At 38.1% G+C, this 19,324-nt stretch overlaps 1 protein-coding gene across 2 annotated transcripts; it reads right to left on the bottom strand.

Moving 5' to 3' along the window:
- Positions 1 to 2,355: 2,355 nt before the first annotated feature.
- On the bottom strand, positions 2,356 to 18,903 carry RWDD1 (RWD domain containing 1). Of its 2 annotated transcripts, none has more exons than XM_006205682.4 (7): positions 18,463 to 18,903; positions 12,618 to 12,683; positions 10,302 to 10,432; positions 6,371 to 6,514; positions 5,543 to 5,675; positions 4,966 to 5,028; positions 2,356 to 2,645 (listed from the first exon to the last, which is right to left on the bottom strand). In XM_006205682.4, exons 1-7 carry the CDS (start codon positions 18,533 to 18,535, stop codon positions 2,524 to 2,526), a joined length of 732 nt encoding a protein of 243 aa, XP_006205744.1. In that variant the 5' UTR covers positions 18,536 to 18,903; the 3' UTR covers positions 2,356 to 2,523. The 2 variants fall into 2 exon arrangements, with proteins under 2 accessions (XP_006205744.1, XP_072821872.1); XM_072965771.1 differs by lacking the exon at positions 18,463 to 18,903 and adding an exon at positions 13,555 to 13,666.
- Between the last annotated feature and the right edge of the window lie 421 nt (positions 18,904 to 19,324).

Genomic DNA, 19,324 nt, shown 5'->3' with positions numbered 1-19,324 from the left:
ATCCAACTTACCTCCTTTCTTTCCAAGTCCTTTGATGAGTTTGCCCAACAAAGGTAACATGAAATAGAAGCCTACAAACTTCACAATACACGTTTTCGGCAGCATTCTGCCAATTGTTACCCTGACACAGGAGGGCCTAAAGCAGCGAAGAAGCTAGTATCATTCACATTTACATATTTATATGAACTCACACTTCTTCTGTGAAAAACTTCCCATCACTTTAGACTCAATGGCATCTCTCAAATTACTCCATACAATTCTGAACTTCGTGACTCATTCTGACCTATAATCATATGCCTCCCTTTGTTGCCTGTCATGTATATTCTCTGAAAGACAAACACTGAGCTACTTGTAGTTCACCTACATTCTGTTCACACCTCAATAACACCTAACAATGGGCTAGCACATAAATATTGAACACCCACAATCTCCTTTCTTCTTGAATCCAAGAATGTATCTCTTTACCTCTTGGCACATGTTATCTCTGGAGGTTGTGACAGTACAACCGATGATCTCATCCTCTTCACTGGTAAGAGATGTTACTGGTATCTCTCTCGGTTTTACCTCAACTAGGAAATGTTCATGTAACCTTTCGGATGTGTTGCCTTAGATTAGTTTTTAGCCACTTTTTCCCTAAGGCATCCTTGCTGGCAGAACGTGAAGTAACAGAATCTAGAAGCATTATTCAAAGCTGCAGATGGCCGACAGAACATTTCTTTGAACTTTCATATTCTACCTTTAAAATGCATGAGATTTTTGTATTCTATTCCGTAATTCATTCATTCAACAATTAGGTACCTCTGCAGTGCCATTGTTCCAAGGGTACAACAATTAATACACATATTTGTGTTTGTTTTTAACACAGTAAGAGCAGAAAAACGAAAACAAAAATTTTCCCAAATCCGAGAGCAAAACTGATCATCCAAGATGGGCCAATTATTGCGCCAAATACCGCTAGCCATGCTGTTATACATCCTGGGATGATGTGTACTCCGGTTTGAGAAGCCAAGTCCTTGGTTAATTCCCAGAATACAGAGCCAACAGGAAAGTTCATATTTACTCTGGATGAAAATATTGGGGAGTATTATTAGAACTAAACAGGTTGTCTTCATTTCTATTTCATTAGATTCTGCCTACATTCTGAAATGACAAAGGTGGAAATTCAATTCCCTGAAGAAAACCTATAAAATGTAGACTTTAAAAATTTATGTGAGCTGCAAGTGGAATCATTCTTGACATTTCAAGGTCAAGTCCTCATTGACCTCAGTGCTACGTTGCTCACCATTGCTTTTCTTAACCTTAACTGGGTCATTCTTTCAGGTTCTTATGCAACTTCTGACCAACTGCAGAAAGCATCTCTCCTTACAAAAAGCAAAATCTCACATAACAAACTTTTGGACTTCTCTCTGCACAATAATATTTAAAATTACTGCTATTCCTTTTTGTTGGCCATGATCAACGCTGGTGTAAAGTACTGAATTTCTCAAAGATAGTTTTGTCTTAACTTCATTTTGATCATAAGGTCTGACTCCAAAACTAAACGTGGGATTGACATTACTGCATTTGTGGGTATACAGCATATGCATTTTTGAATGGAGGCAGCTATTTGCAATAGTACAAGTGATTTCCTATGAGGGTTAGGAGTCAATTCTCCAAAACTGCAGTGACTGGATAAGTTGCATGAAGCCTAGTTTTCCTACTTGAAGCCCCCAGGTCAATCATTTCAAACTATTAAGAAGGGTACATGAAAATAGATGTGTGCTACTCTTGCAGGCAGTGTACAACCCCAAGAATTCAGACCACTTCCGCCTGGTCAATGAGAAGTCAGGGAACATCGTACTTTATAGACAACTGTAGGATAGTGGTTCGTAACCAGGGGTGTCCATCACAATCACCTGTATCACTGGCAGATTTCAGTTTTAAAATTCTGATTGAGGTTTAGTTTATTAATTTAAACTGAGAAAGGCCTAGGAGTACACACTTTATAATAATTCCACAGATGATTCTGATTCAAATATTACTATAGGACTAAAGTCCATTTTATTCCTGACTATAATATGGGCTTCTGGTTTTGTTACGACTTAAATTTATCGTGCCCTAAGGCTAGAACTCAGGAGGTTTACTATTCTGTTCACCGCAGTCTTCTATCTTATATGAATGACAACCCTTAGAGTCCAAAGCCACCACTGTCCCCAGCACAGAAGCTCCAAGTTGGTCCAGCCCCTATATGTAAACCCACACCTGTGCACAGCAGCAGCCAATCTTCTGGTCTTGGTGTTACAGGCAGGATCTCTCTCCAACATTAAATGACTTTCAATATGTGACCTTCTTCCCACCAATAAGAGGAAAGGAACATTTTAATATTTGAAATTTTAAGATCAGTTTATTAAGTTCAATGATGAAAGCTATCAGAAGAATATTCTCCTGGAAATTATTTTTTCTTAGAAAAAAGAAAGGAAAATCAACACCCTCTCAGCGTAGCCACAGATGCTGTGGCAGTCAAGCCTCTCCGGGGACAGTTCATTAGTCGGTCAGGTCACTCTCCGGGTCGGCAGGATTGTAGTCTGGGTCATCCTCGTCATCCTCCAGATCCAAGTCATCCATCTCCTGGAACAAAGACTCATCTACCTCCACATTGTTTCCAGCTGCAAAAGATGGAAGATTTCACCTTCAGCCATACTCAGAAATAAAAGACACAACTCACTGCCAGAGCCAGAGACCTCCGAACGTGCACGTGAGGTGCAATGAAACCCCAAACTACTGCTGTAATCACACCAACGGCCATCTGTGCTGGCCAGCAAAGACTCACACACTTCAAGAGCAACTTCATGCTTCCAGTTTAGAGTCTAAAAGTCCAGCTATGAAAAACAAAAGCCTTTCTAGAACAAATTATTTATGATCTGGCATGTTATTTAAGTTGAAGACGACTATGACACACCCTGGTTGCACAGAGTTGATTATCACTGACCATAAGACCTGTACCTGGAGTTTCTCTCTTCCAATACTGGAGATACACACATCATTAAAGCTCAATCACACTTGCAATTAATTGACACATCTAACTTGGTCTTCACTCTCACCCATTCCCCTGCAACCAATGGTATATCTTTCCAAGATTCCAAATGTCTAAGCCCTACAAGAAACAACACCCTGGCTTTGCATTAAACATCTTCACTCTTCAGTTTGTCTGTAGCACATAAAAGCAGGATATTACAGTACTCAAGTCACCAAAAATTTTGTTCACCCTCTTTCCTTCCCAGACTCTAGCCCTCTGACATTCAACTGAATGAGGAGTCCTAAGAACAGTTCAGTAATAAAAACACAATTTGTTAAGTCCAAGCCAAAGAATAACTGACTCTGTCTGGGAGAAGTAGCGAAGGGGCGCAAAGAGCAGATGACATCTGAAATATTTTCATGATAAATTTGAATCCACCAAGAAAAGGAGCCAGGATGAAGTGATTGTAGGTAGAAGGTTATGCAAAGGCCGAGAGAAAAGCTCCAACTGGAACATGAGATTCTTGAGGAAAGATATCTGGTGATAACATAGATGGAGGCCAAACTGAAAGATCATGGAGGTCAACCTTTGCCTCTAAAGAGCAGAGAGACATCACAAAGCATTTTCAAGAGAGAAATGTCACGATTACACATGGGTTTTAGAAATGCTGCCTTAGAGGTAGTGAGTGACTACAGGGTATATAAAGACCCTGAAGCAGGGAGCTCATTTATGAAGCTCTTACAAAAGTCCAGTTGAAAAACAATAAAACTTTCAAATCAGGAAAAAAGAGTTGAAAAGACATTTCAGAGGCAGAATCAACAGAGAACTTTTGGTAAGTTATTGGATATGAAAAAATAATCCGTTAGACAGGAAAAGAGTCAAAAATGATTAGACAGTAAAACTTTTCAAGTTCAAGAGAGAATGAGCCCAAGCTTTCCGGATTCAGAATTTCTCAACAAAACAAAGTAAAATAACCTCCTAAAATGAGAGGGAGGACAGATAAGGACATCCCTGTTTTTTGTTTTGGGGTTTTTGGGGGGTTTTGTTTGGCTGGTTGGTTGGTTGGTTTTTTTGAGACTAAAAACTTCAGAGCAAGAATGTAATAAGATATTAAAAAAAAAAAAAAGCTGAGTGTCAGTAAGAGCCCAGCTCAGGTTAAGAGGCATGATTCAGCAGTGGGCCACATCAACAGTTGATTTATAATCTTCTCCAGAAGATAGTCCAGGAACAAGGCTGAAAGGCAAGATGCTACAGGACCCCCAACTGGCATGACGGGCGTGACAGAAGGATGACGGAGTGGAGACCCCAGGGTGCTGCTGGAGTGCTGACCGAGTATGGAGCCCAGTTTAAGAAACACATACAGTCTTCAAGCTCTGTGAGGACAGGGAATTTGTCTAGTTGTTCTCTGCTGTATCCTCAGCAGCCAGGACGATGCCTGGCTAATAGCAGGGATGCAGTATTTGTGGATGGATGGACATGGATGAATGAAGACTAAAAGAGGGTAAGTAAGGGTTAGGATGAAAAAGAGAAGAAAAGCATAAGGGACTAGATGTCCAGACAGTAGAGTGGTATGAAATGTAAGATTTCTGGTTAGACAGCATGCTAGGAGTTCTGGGATAGAGATTTTTATACAGCTCCAAGACAGATTATGCATTACAGTTTCCAGAGATCCGTGATACTAGAAATTTGAGGAAACCAAGTCACCTGAGTCACGGTGACTTGATTTATGACCAGTTGTTAGAGGCTAATGTGACCACACTGTTTACCCAGTGCTATCTTTGATAAAATATACTTTAAAAAATACATTGCTATGGCTTCATGTATAATCACACATTAGAATTTATTCTTCAAAATATATTTCTTTACAGCCCTGGGATGAAAAATTATATATTAAGTGACCACTCCAATTCTCCTGGTTTAATATTAAAAATAGCACATTATGTACATGTGGAATTCTAATATTATCTTACCATCTTCCAAGAACTGGATATCAGATGTGTCGAGATTATGATCTGTTTCAAACAGCTGTCTCCCTATAAGAAATAAACGTATTTCAATTTGAATGGCAGAGTTTCCCCCCATTTTCCCTACAACTTTTTCAAAGGTACAATAATTAAAGAAAACAAGTCTGAAAACCTATTTTTCTGGGAATTTCAATAAATTTATGAACTCAGTAAGTAGCTAAGAAGCATACAAAATGCATCTGCATTAAAATGAACAAGTTAAAACTTAGCCTACCTTAGAGTCCTAGAAAAACAAGTGGGGTTGACTCTAGCACTCCTAAGGCTTATGATACTAAAAGTCATGCTAGCTGTATCTTGAGATCTATCCATTGCAATATTTAAATGAAAGATAAGCCAAAAAATTAATTATAACTATGCATAAAGAAACATCATCTTATAGAGAGAATGCTTTCTATTTCTGTCCTAGATGCCTAAGTATATTATTTTCTTATGAGAATCTGCCCAAATGATCCTCTTGCTATATAAGAAGTAATATAAAAGGGTTTAAGGGGAACAGGAAATGGGGAGGGGGTGCAGGTCATACCACTTAATTTATTTTTTCCTGCTTGTTCTTCTTCTTTCATTCGTTTCTTTTTAATTTCCAAGAGTTCTGCATCAAACTTGGCCTTCCAATTTAAGAAATTCTCAATTGTAACTGGAGTGCCATGAAATAATTGCTTAGAAAAGAAGAAAGACATGTCACAAAAAAACGAGATTAGCAGTTTAGAAAATAAAGCCTAATGGCCTTCTAGACGAGTGAATATAGCCGCTTACAGGAAAAACACAGAAAAATGGATTCAAGTTTTACAACATTTAGTCTGATTTCTGCTTGCACTGGCTAGTCTCATTAGTTTTGGCAATTTACTCTGGAAAAGTCATTTTTATTTTTATTACAAAAAACAAAGATAATATACTATGTATCCCCACTGCTATTCACTGTTATGAAGAAAGCTGCTGCTGTCGGTTATTAATGTTTTAAATATACACCAATTCACAGCACTAACAACATAGCTTATATTTTTCACTTCATCTCAGAATCTAAGGTTTTCTTTACATTAAGTAACTATTTAAATCACTTTGGTGAGGGCTTTATAGTTCTAAACTCTATACTGTAAGTGAAATAGTTTATACTTCTTGATTTTACCTGCATGAGCTTTTCTTTACTGATTATTAATCATTACTGTGCCATACCACCAACTAAATGAGGGACCTTCTAAAATTTTACTTAGTAAAGCTTTGCTAAAATTTATTGTTTATTTCTGTGATTCCCCAAAAAATTACTGAAACTTCCAAAAGCAAAAACAAAAACAAAAAACCAAACCAAAAAAAAAAAGATTTGAAGAATGAAAGAAAACATGCCTTTTAAATATACCTTTTCAGCTTCTTCTGCTTCTTTTTCTTTTTGTTTCTTTTCTTCTTCTCTTCTAGTTTTCATTTGATCCACTATTTCATTTAATTTTTCTTGCACACCTGTCACTAAAGTAAAGATCATCACCATACCAAGGTTTTCTTCTGCCTATGTAACCAGAAAAAAAAGTTGTAGTAAGAAACATAATCCTCAGAAAAATAAAAACAATTAACCAATGGGAAAAAAAGATGTTTCAGCATAATCACTAAACTCCATATATTTATAATATGATTACCGATTATGATTTTATCATTATATATCAGTTATACCATAAGTTCAGACACCTGGATCATTTAACAGTTGAGTATATAAATAATAGTATCTTACATTTTTAAAGTCTTATAATTTGCTATATTCAACTTAAAATACGTATTTCAATAAATTCTACTTAATAAGCATAAACATAAGAAGAATTCAGAAAATATTTTCCTACAATAGCTAACAATACTGGTTCTCCAGCATGTTTTCATTACTTTAGTTCTTTGGGGGTATTTTAAGAGCTGAGACAATGAACTGAATTTTGAAGGCAAAGTGATTTCCTAATATAGTATAATAATAAAGAATGTAGATAGTTTTATGATTTATCTTTATGTACCTTTTTTTCTTTCTATTTGAAATGGTTTAAAACCAAATATAAAAGCATCTCCAACTCATGAAAGGGATATAATTCAAAAGCTATTTGGAAGTTGGTCACGTGAAAGCAGAATATAATAAAACAAGATAACTTATTTATAGAAACAAGATAGGGTTCCAAGGGAGTAGACCCCTCCTACCACAAAAAATTCAAAATATACAAGCCAAAATCTCCATCCTAGAAGAAGAGATTTTGAAGATGTCCAAGCATTCCTTTGACAGAACTGGCCTCAGCGGCATCTGAGTGGATATTTCATCTCCCAGGCCCTCGGTGAGTACTAGGCTTCAAACCAGCTCCTGTAATCCTCTTCAGTGGGGCTTCCTGGCGGTGTCTTCATGCTAACCATCCTAAATCTGACTTTAAATAAACCTCTCCCCTGACTGCCAAACCAGTTTTAAAACTGTGTCTCAACACAAACCATCACTTCTCCACAAATCTGTTTCTAAGTTTTCCATCTCAAAGAATCATACACCATCCAGCCAGCCTGAACATTCCCACCTCATCATAAGCTCTATCACTACCTCTTATTTATTCTTAAATGTCATTTAAATCCACCTACTGTTCTCCATCAATGCTGTTATTATTCCTTAATCCAGGGTACCATCCCCTTCAGTTTGTAATATTACAAGAAACTCTTAACCAGTCTTCTCAAAATCTCTGGTCTTGTCACCTCTGACATCAACTTCTCTGACATTTCAGTACACACAGAACTCATCTATTCAGACTCTTGCTTAAAAATCCCATTAGCTTCCCAAACCTGTAAGGAGCAAGACCATTCATTCTAAACAGTTTAGAAAATCCTTTGGGAATTAACCTTTTTAGTTCTAACACATGTTACCACCAATCTCAAATTCCAAGCTCAAGTAATTTTAGAATGACCGGAAGTTCCAGAAGGAAATAATGATCTCGCTCTCTCTCTCTGTCTCCCATGCCTCTTCACAAGCTTACTCCTCCACCCTCAAACTCTTCTACTCTCTTTATTGCCTGGAAAACTTTTCCTTCAGTCCCAGCTTCACCTTGGAAGCTCTCCAGTGCCTCAAATCTATGCCCACTCATCCAATCTGCTACTTCACCCATCAGAGCATTTTTCACAGAGAATCATGATTTCCAGTTTGCTGGTCCATGTTCCTCACCAGAGTATAAAGTCTGTGAGAGGGGGAATGGTATCTGGCCACCTAACTTAAACCTGATACATTTCAAAGATAAATCCCAGTAGGATCTCTTTTTAAAAAGTTAAGTATTCCAATAGAAAAGCAAAAAAAGCAGCATTCATATGAAAACTAGACAACTAGAAGTTACATGAAGACTTCCACATCACTAGTAATTAAAGAATTTCCGATTATAATTATGTACTATTTTCATCTTACCATCATTTTTTCTTTCTAAATGAAAATACCTAGTGCTAGCAAAAGTGGGCAGACACCTCAATGGCTACAGTGAGAGGATAACTTGGTACAACCACTTTAAGGGTCGACTTGGCAGTATGTATTGAAAGCCTGCATAACCTTTAATCTGGCAATCCTACTTCTAGAAAGCACCAGTATACTCATCAGTAATTCATTCTTTTCATTTATTCAAAAAATATTTGAGTGTCTACTATGTGCCAGGGACTAGCGATTCAATAGACACCCTGCTCTAAAGATTTACAAATGGTGATATATAAGAATGTTCGAAGAATTATGTATTAAATCAGGCAAAAAATGAGAAATTCAAGATGTCTCAAAAAGCACATGTGTAATTACACATACATCCTGTGAAATGCTATGAAGTTATCAAAAATGACAATCCATATATATGTTTACTAAAATGGAAAGATGCTGATATATATTGTTATGTGAAAAAAAGAATGTCACAAAATACTATGTATAGGATGACCTAACCTGGGGTGGGGGAGGGAGACTATAAAACATAAGCATAAGTAAAAAAGTCTGGAACTATATCACACCAAAGTGTTACTAAGCAGTTACACCTGGGTTACTCAGATTAAGAGGAATCTTTATTTTTTTCTTCAGATTTTCCATATTTTCTGAGTTTTCTGTAATATAAATTAATTATTCTGATAATTAAAAATTAATATAACTATTTTTAGAGAAAAAATACAAATATATTCCCTCAATACATCAGATCTCAGTTAAGTATCAGAAAGAAATCAAAATTTCCTTTTTGAAAGGAAGGAGCTTGAGTATAAATAAAATATAAAATGTGTATTTTAAAAAAATCACTCAGCTCAAATAACTTACATTAACACATGACTGACTGAATATAGTATATTGTCCCACACTGTCTCCAGCGTTTTTAAATGAAGCATGTTAAACCAAATGATATAACTTCATACTGGGTAATGGAGTGAACACGGCCCAGGATCAGCATCAATTAACATTTGAGAAATCATGTTTCCCTCTTCATTCTCTAACAGCTCCAGATATTTCTAAAATATCAGCATTCAGAGCACCTCTACTTCTTGAAATATACACGTCACATTTAAGGTGGAGACATGTTTTTTGTCAGCTCTTCTTACCAAAACGAACAAAACCAGGATTCCTGCTTTTAAGATGGTGGAGTAAGATTTTAGTTGCCCTCCCTACTCCCTGCTCTGAAGAATCCATAAAAATTCTCTACCTAAACAAGAGAGAGCTTCACATATCTGCCATGCCCAGAGTAAGGAGCCATCCCACCAGAGAACTAGCCAGGTAGGAACTTTCCAATACCCATTCTTTTTTTCCACACAACATCTTCTTTTGGAGGAGTTAGAAACCACTGCTGCTGTTTGTAAGCTTAGGGAGAAGGGGAGATAGGAAAGAAAAGAAATGTATTCGTCACCACCCCTCTTACCAGATTGTAGGCAACCAGCCTGCAGCAGGTCAGAGGGGTTGGGAGTTTTAGGTTTTTTTTAAGAGCTGGAATTTTTAAATGCACATGGGACTAGATATTCTGAGAACCAAACCAAAACTGTGTTTATAACTTATAGTACCTAACTGGACTTTCTATCACCTTTTTATCACAAAAGTCACAGGGCTGACTGAATTTCAAATAAGGGTATAGGGAGAACTTCTCTTACTCAAATTTTAAAGTGGAGAACAAAAATAAAAATGCTTTGTAAACACACACACACACACACACACACACACACTCATATCCTGAATTCTGCTTGTTTAATATACAGGCTATACATATTTAATAGCATTTTCTGACTCTTAAAATTAATATATAATATTTAAGGCCAATAAAATAATGCCATTACAAAACTTGTTATTTCCTTACCTGTAATGCTAATAATTTCAAAATGTCTGAGACATCAGTATCTTCTAGATTTAACTGGGAGAATATTTCATAAAGGGGGGCTTCATCTGGGTATTTTTCACTGTATGTAAACTTGAGGGTAGCCTGGACAGCTGAAGACACAAGATAAGAGCTTGATATGAATACCTTAAAATGTAAAGTACAGAGAGGTCAACATATTTGTTGAACCAGTAATTATTTTATGATGTGTCAACGAACAATTTTCCTACAAAATAACAAGGTTACTATGAGACCAGATAGGTCATCACTAATACAAACAACACATACCACAAAGATAAGTGAAAACAAATCACAGGAATACTAAAAATCACTTCTAACATGAAATACATTTACTACATGTGAGTATTTCACCGATTTCACCATATTGCTTGTCTGAGAAAGAGAATGAATAAGAGACAGATGAACAAAAGGCACTGACTGTGACACATAGAAGAAGTACTTCCTTAGGCTCATTTTCAGGTCCCTACCAGAGACAGTTTTCAGAGCAGATCTGACTTCAGCCCTGGAGTCCATGTTTCTATCTGTACAATGACAGTAGGCATTGCTAGAGGACATGGTTTTGAATGGACAGTTTGAGAGGTTATCTGAGAAACTTTTACCCTTACTCATCCATACATTCTCCCTCAGTTTTTTGGCCTGTGCCAGTTTACAGATCTGACACTTGTAGAGGTGTGAGATTTTCACAGGCACATTAGTGCAAAGTATCTCTCTGCTACCTGGCCTGATGAATTCTCAATTTCGCCAGGCAATGTGCAACTGAGTAGAAGTGCTAAATATTTTCGGTTAAAACTTATTAGTCACAATGACCTTTTGTCTAGATTTCACCTTTTCCTGTAACTCATACTTTAATTATTAAAACCTCCTGATTTTGGTGATTTTAACTGAAATCTAGGTTTCTCTCTCCTTGGGAAGGGGGAAAAAAAAACCTTAAAATGTACCAGTTTGATATTTTGTTTCAATTTTATGTATGATGAACAAAGAATTTCATGTGTATGACGAATAAAGAATTTTATGAGTCAATGGATATAAGAAAGAGTGTTAGGTCAGTAAGATATACAATGTCTTTAAGGCATTTTTCTTCTTTTTTTTATTTAGCACATTTCTAATTTTATTGCTAGAACATTCAGAAGGTTTTTTCTTTAAATTTATTGATTCTACTATATGATGTAATAGACACTATAGAAAACTTAGGAATATATTAAGGGAAAAATAAAATCAATAATAATCCCATCTTCAGGAAGAGATCACTGTTCTCATTTTGGTATATTTAAAGTATCTTAAAAGTATTTTTTAAAGATTACTTTAAAGTATCTTTCTATGCATATATTCACATTTTAAACAAAATGTAAAAGGATGCTCATGTTGTAGCTGAGATTTTATATACATATTTATAAATAATATCCATCTATAAAAACATATGTAAATAACTGTATCCAACATCTTTTTAATTCAGAGTTCAGTAATACCTCAATGCTAACCTCATTTTCAATTGTACAAGACAGATTGAGAGTTATCAAGTGATACCACTAATATTGGTATTACTGACTGCTCATGGCAGAATTTCAGTTGGCTAGCTTAACAGGGGAAAAAAAAATCCTTGGGTTAACACCAACTTAATATAATGTCTCTATCAAATTACAACATTAACTGAACTGGACTAAAGGTGGAAACGAACTTCAGACATTCCTCTCCTGACGTGCCAAATTTAAATTAATTTACTTAATTTTTTTATTAGTTTTACAGCTGCTTTATTTCAGTTTGTATAATTGTCTTAGTTCCACAGTTACGTTAATACTGGCTTTTATCTGGTTTTATGTATATACATATTTAAATAACAATAGAATATCCATCCCTAAAGAAAGGAAAACATGCAGACTGGTATTTATCCAGCCCAATTTATAACAGCAAATATCCAGTAAACACTTCAAATATCCAAACAGGAAAAAATCCATGGTATTCAATGGACTACCACACAACTACTAAATTACGTGTGTATCCAAACTCTTGTTTTGGACAAAAATCTCCTGCACTTTCTCTATCTGCTGTATTGTTAATGTCTGTTTCACTTTTAAAAATTAAGCTTACTGTGTCAATACACCTCTTGACTTCCTCTCTATTATTACATAGTAAGTACTGACAAGAAACCCGTAACATTCACACTAGATTCTCAACAGCACCTTAGCATTCCACATGTGCAAGGCCCAGCACAATGGCTGCAGGATGAATAAAATTCCTGAGAGGCTTAGGAAAACTGCAAATATTTTTGATTAGACTTACTTTCATCATTTTCTCCGGCCTCAGATGTCACGGTAATGGTGAAGCTGGGTGGATTTTCTGATAATACTGCAAGAAAATATACACAGAGGTAAAGTTATTAAGATGCTTCCGAAGGCACATGCTTTTGTTTACGAGCAAAATGTCAATATCCAGTCCTGGAAACTGATCCCTAGCCTGTATTTCCCCTTCCACAAATAACAGACTGAACAGAACAATCAAGTGATAAAACGTCCATCAATTTCTATTTAAATCTACAGTTTTCTTTAATCCGAAAAGAACTATCTGTACTAGATACACTATTGAAGTTATACCAAATCAATTAAAATAACTAAGTAATTTACTTTTTAATTCAAAATTTCCACCTATATATAGAAAACTACATTCTAAAAAAATTCCCAAATGGAATGGCAAAAAAGTTTGATGTTTCTCATTAGAAACTACCCACTGATAAATACTCAGTATTGCCATTAATTTTTAAGCTTATATATTCTGAAGCATAATTCAGAATCTCCATGACAAAGGTGAATATTAAGTTGTCAGAGTTTGTGTCTTCTAGCTATCTCTTTCTCCCACGTCATCTCTAGAACCAAATTTCATAGTTTATACTTACAAATTATTGAGCCTCTACCATCTTTCACAGATTTATAAAATTATCTGTAAATCCAAACATCAAATTGCTTACAATTTGTTAAGTGAGACATGTAAGTCAACATTTACATAAATAAGAAAGCTGTATATACCACTTTACAGCTTGATGTCTATTTGATACTATACGTCTGTTTATGATCTGTTCCCCCACAAGAGTACTGTACTAACTCTGAGAACTTCTGGGTCAGTGCCTGGCAGTACTGAGAAACTCAGTAAATTTTGGCTGAATGAAAGAGCTAATAAGCTAACTGAATGAAAGGAGAAAGACAGTAACAAAGAAAACTCATACTTAGAACGATTACAAGAGTAAACAAGGAAAACTCAAGCCACTCGTGATTGCGGCTGAGCCCACGAGAAAACTCTGTGCTTCGTTCCAGGCCGAGGAAGCACTGGCCCCGTCAAGGTTGGGAGCAGCTCAGCGGCCTCTTTCTGAAATGAAAGAGCACAGGGATCCCTGAAGAAGTCACCACGGAAACTACTCAGCTTTTCCTACTTGAAAATTTCTGAAGTCTTCGTAAATATTCATTATCAATCAAATTTTCAAGAGATACGCCCTCATTTTAATGGAAGTTTAAAAGTACTTGAATCAATGACGAACATCTAAGATTAGTAGAAAGGTGTTTGTCAGGAAGATAAAAGACTCACTGCACTCATATTTTAATTGGCCTCAGCAGTCCAGCCGATGCTGAAAAAGTAATTATACCTAAGAGGCAATTATAATAAAGCTTTTAAATATGACTGGCCCTACACTTTTTCTAACAAATGTGTGTAAATATATTTCATTCTTATTTCTTTTCATGACCAACTTTAGCATTTACATGTCATAAACTGCAAGCATTGCAACTATAAACATGAGGGTTCAACCCAATGACATTCCAACTTATTATCATTTTTTAGGGCTCCATGAGGCTGTAAGTTAGGGGTCACCTACACCCAACAACAGCTAACATTTATTGGGCATTACTCTGCACCTGTACTGTTCTATGCATCTATACAAAGATCCTTTATTTCTCACACTAAAACCATTAAATATTATACTGTTACCGTATTTCACCAAATTTAAGACGCCATCAAGTATGTGAAGCACCCTACCTTATGTACCAATAAGAAAGAAAAAGGAAAACGCCAACTAAACTATGATATGCAATCAATTATAAGATAACATCGTATTTCAGAGATGTTTAAATGTGAAAAATGTCTTAGAATCAGCTAAATATAGTATCATTCCAATTTTATAGATGTGGAAACTGAGATAAAGAGCTTTTAAATAATGTGCCCAAAGCTATACAGGCTAGTAACTAGCAGAACTGAATAAATTTACTGTATAGAATTTCATTTAAAAAGAAAAATTTTTTTTCAGCTGAGAAATTCCAGGGAAGTCATTTGAGCTAGGCAGTGAATTAAGGCACACCGGTAAGTACAGATGGAGAAAAGGACTGTAGGTCAGAGAAACATGGCAGCAAGGGAAAAGCTTAAGGAATACACAAGGAATTAGAAATTATTCCATTGGTGGATGTATGCGTGGTAAAGAAAACAAGTTGAAAATACAATTTAAAGTTTAGCGTGGACAGTGATAGCTTTTTTTAGCAGCAGTAATAAGGTCAGAATTCTATTTCTAAACATAGAGGATAAATCTAGCAACAGTGCATAAAATGGAAAGAGAAAAACAAGGCTAGAGGCAGGATGAAACTAGGTAGCTACCGAAATCATCTCGGCAAAGTTAATGAGGTTCTGAACTAGGCTGGTAGCAAAGGGAATAGCAGGGAACAGGGAAAAAATCTAATATGTTGATGGATGCCAACTTGAATTTGCAGGCAGAGAATGTGCCACAAACAAAAACAAGAAACAGAAAAGAAAACCCATATATATTTGAAGGACACAGAGTACTTTCAGTTAGAAGTATCAAGTATGCATTTAGAAATGGGCAAATGGCATTAAAGAGAGTTGGGCCTGATTTTAATTTGGGAGTCATTAGACTAAATGAAGTCGCTAGAGAAAATAAAGAGAAACAAGGGCCAATTTCAGCCATGTAAGGCATTCTGAATTGGGGGAAAAAAGTAGGAAGAGGAAAAAGTGCCAGATATTAAAAGAAAAGCAGCAACCACAAAGGTAATAACAAACTCAAGAGAAGCCACCTGAGTACTGAGATCCAGGTCTGACATGGCAGTGTCTACAACACGCCCTGTGTGTCTGTGTAGCTGGGGCACGGGGCAGGGGGTGGGGAGGAAAGGGCCTGTAAGATCACATCTCAGTAGCTAACAACGCCCTCTGTGATCTGGCCCCTGCTTACTGATTTGTCAGGTCTCATTTTCCATGACTCTCACTTCTCACTTTACATTCTAGCCATACCCAGCTACTGGTTCTTTGAACACACTCTGCTCTCTCAGTCACCCTTCTGCACACTTGCCCCTTCCCTCAGTCTCATTCACACAACTCCTCATCACCCCTCAGTCCTCCAAAACAGTCCTCAGATTGTCCCTTCTCCCTTTGCTCAGGCTGCATTCTACACATATCTCCATAAAGCAATCATCTGCTGTGCTGTAAATTACTTATCTGATGTCTTTCCCCAAGAGACTGAGCTTCTAACAATAAATAGAGAAAATATTTAGTAAATAAGGAAACCATATAGTAAATGAGAGCATGGGAATGCTAGTAAGAACATCACTGAACTGCCTAACCTTGGAAGCCAGACAGGACAGGGAGGCAAGAAGAACAGGAAAGAGGATGATAAAATATCAGTCCGTGAGAATTCATGATGAGAGGCGTGTCCATTAAAAGCATGGAAATGAAAGAACTGTAGGGCTACAAAGTTTATAGACAAAAGAGAAATTTCAGAGGCCAAAATTTTAAAGATGGCATTTCTAAGGTGTGGTTGTAGCCCCATGCAGTTGTAGAAAATGGACTATGGTCGGCTGGATTGTGTCTCTTCAGCATCCACAAGTGGGTCATGATACACTTAACAAAGGCTTCTCTGTCAGCACTCAGCCATTTATTTAAAAAAAAAAAAGTATCTACATCCTTCATCAACAGCATTGGGCATTTACCAAATCTACTGTTAAATGTGATTCAAAATGAGATACGAAAACTACCAATTAGTGTTCCTTGGCAAACTGACACAAGCAAGCTCTCGTTCTTAAACTTGGTATGAAAATATTAAAGTATGAAATCATCAGCATGAAAGAAGGCTGTAAACCAGTAAACCTTGCAAATCCTCAAGATTTCAAAAGACCAAACATGAAAGTATGTTATTCCAAAGCCCCGTGCCTCTTCCTTGAGGTTTCATAAAGAATCTGACTGTAAGTAATGCAAAGTTTCTAAAGTACTATAAATCAAGACTTCTCACTTTAATTTGTTTATTGCAATTGTAGGAATGCTGATAGGAATCAGAGACAGATGGACTCAGCTGATATTGCAGATTACTTGATGTGTCAAAGATTCACAAATTGTCTTTTGTTACCCTGGCTCAGAATCCTCAAGCACTTTCCATCTGACAAGAATTTCACATACTGAACTATATCAGAGCCTGGTACAATTTTAAAGAAAAAAAATTTTAGGGTTAAAAATGTATCACTTTTATAAATGCTTACGTGCACAGTATATAATGAGTGATACCTTACGTCCAAAGAAATGAAAAGAATAGCACATCTTATGCTTTCTTAACTCTGCCTACCCTGTGTTCATGCCTGTTACATTTCCAGTGTTCTAGAAATGACCAAATGTCTCGGTTAAGAATAAATGACCCTATATTCTATTTTATTTAGACATTGATATGTAAGCAAGGATAGAGAAGGGAGCCAGACTCCATACACACTCACCCAGTTAATGACACTCTCAAACCCCTCTTCACTCATCCCCTTAACATCCTCACAGCATAGCTGTACTGCTGGTGAGAGAGAACATGAACAGGACTGGAGCTATACAGGGATAGCTGAGAGACATCTGCCTGTTGGCAAAGCAGAACAAAATTTGCTACTGTTGCAAGCAGTGATCAAAAGGTGGAGCTAAGAAAACTAAGCTAAGCAATGTAAAGGGAGAGGGGTTGGTGTTATGAGTTAAAATAACATACCTTACACCCTGAATTCTGACAATCAATGATGGACAGCACTCAAAGGAAGGGATAGGGAATGTAAATCCCACAAACCTAGGCGATCCTCGCTCATATTGGCTTTATTACATCACCTCTCAACAACTGAGTGTAATGTGAGAGAAACCATATTGATATGGTTATTATCTTGCAGCGTCTTCAGAAATTATCTGAAGGATGGTTTAATACAGAAAAATTCTCTTCCTTTAAAATATACCTAATAAACTTCTCAATAACATTTTATATTAGCCCAATTTACCAAGTAATCTTCTGCTCCCCCACATCCCAGGTGCAGCTAGATCCCAAGTCCCAAATCTCTGAGTACTAGTCCTGCCGCTAACTTGCTGGCCAACCCATAGCAAAGCCACTTACCTTTCCTGAGCCTCCATTACCTTGCTTGTAGCAAGAGGAAGCCAGGTTAGGTGATATCTGATATTCTAGCATTTGTCTAATTACGCATGGTCTTACAGTGAAACTGAAATTTGGGCCACCTCATTCATTGGGCATTCTGCAGAATGTAAGGATGTTAAAAAAAAAAAAAAGAAGAAGAAGAAGAAGAAAGAAAGACAAGAAAAAGAAAGAAAGAAAAGAAAAAAACGACAAACTTCAGAAACAACGCTACTCTCAAAACTGATTCTGGGTAACTCCGAGAACTCTGAATCCCATAAACTTTAAAACACCACCGTACGAAAAATAGCTTTCTACCTGAATAAAGGTGAAAATGTGAAAACTGGCACTTCCGCGGTTCTGCAAAGACTACTTCCACTTGGGGTATCTATTTTCGTGTAATTCTCTAAACCTCGCGCTGCTGTTAAGTAGCACGAAAACCAAAGTGCCCCCGACTGAATTACAAGCCTGACACTCCAGGGCCCTCGCAGCCTCGCCCAGACTTCCAGATTTCAGGGAACAAACGGAGAAGGGGAAACAGCCGTGGAGTTACTAGTAAGTGCCTGAACACTCTGCGAGAACTAGAGGAGAGAGTGGCGGGCGAAGTGGCCATGCAGCCCCGCTGTTCGCTTCTCCATCCTGGTCCGGGACGCCGAGGGCCGTAGCGACTGCGGCCGGTCCCACTCCACCCCTGGGTAGCCGCGGGCCGGCGGCCGCGGAAGTCACCTGTGAAGGAGTCAGGGTAGATGGACTCCAGAGCCTCCAGTTCGTTGCGCTGCTCCTCGCCGTAATCTGTCATCGCGGCCCTCGCTGCAGCCCATGGATGGCCCAGACACCCAGGCGGCGCGCAGCAGCCGGGACCGCGGCCGCGCCGGGAGAGCTGGCAGCGGCCAGGCGAGCGCAGGCGCAGAGTCCCTGGCTGGGAGGCCCGGGACCCAAAGCCAGGCCAGGCCTGCTGAGCAACAGCCCCGCGCCGGCCTCCGCCTGCTCCCTAGTTCCGCGTTCGACTGGTTGGGCCTGGCCAGTGGGCCGCCTGTCCCACGCCCGCTCGGGATTTGCTGATTTGCTCGGATGGTGAAGGCGCCCGGTCTGGCATTTGCCACGGACACCTAAGGATCGGTTTCTGGGCTTTGCAGGGCCTGAGCCGGAGAAGCCCCTCAGCGCCGTATCCTCGCTCGATGTCTCTGGGCTTAAGGCCGGCCTCACGTGCCAGGACGTGACGGTATAGCGGGTGGCTGGACGCTGGGGCGAAGTTCGTCATTTCCGGTTTCCGGGTTTCGACCCTGTAGTGGCGGCCGGGTGGTCAGATACGCTGAGCCAAAGGCTCAGAAATGTGCCTTTGCGTTAGTGCTGGCTAGTGGTGGGGTCCTGGTGAAGCTTCTCGAGCCTTCGAGTTCTTGGGGCCCCACGGGAGTGTGAAGGCCAGTGGGTCCGGAAGGGTCTGTTCTGCTGAATAGCCAGAGTGAATCCGGGGAGAAATCAGATGGGAGTCCGGAAGTCTGGGTTCTAGATTCAGATCTCTAGGCTTCCGTTTTGAGTCTGTAAAATGAACGCGGCTGGACATAGATTTAAATATGTCTGTGATTGC

The sequence above is a fragment of the Vicugna pacos genome, chromosome 8 (assembly GCF_048564905.1).
Source record: "Vicugna pacos chromosome 8, VicPac4, whole genome shotgun sequence".
Lineage (NCBI taxonomy): Eukaryota > Metazoa > Chordata > Mammalia > Artiodactyla > Camelidae > Vicugna > Vicugna pacos.
This window is presented reverse-complemented; position numbering and strand designations above follow the sequence as displayed.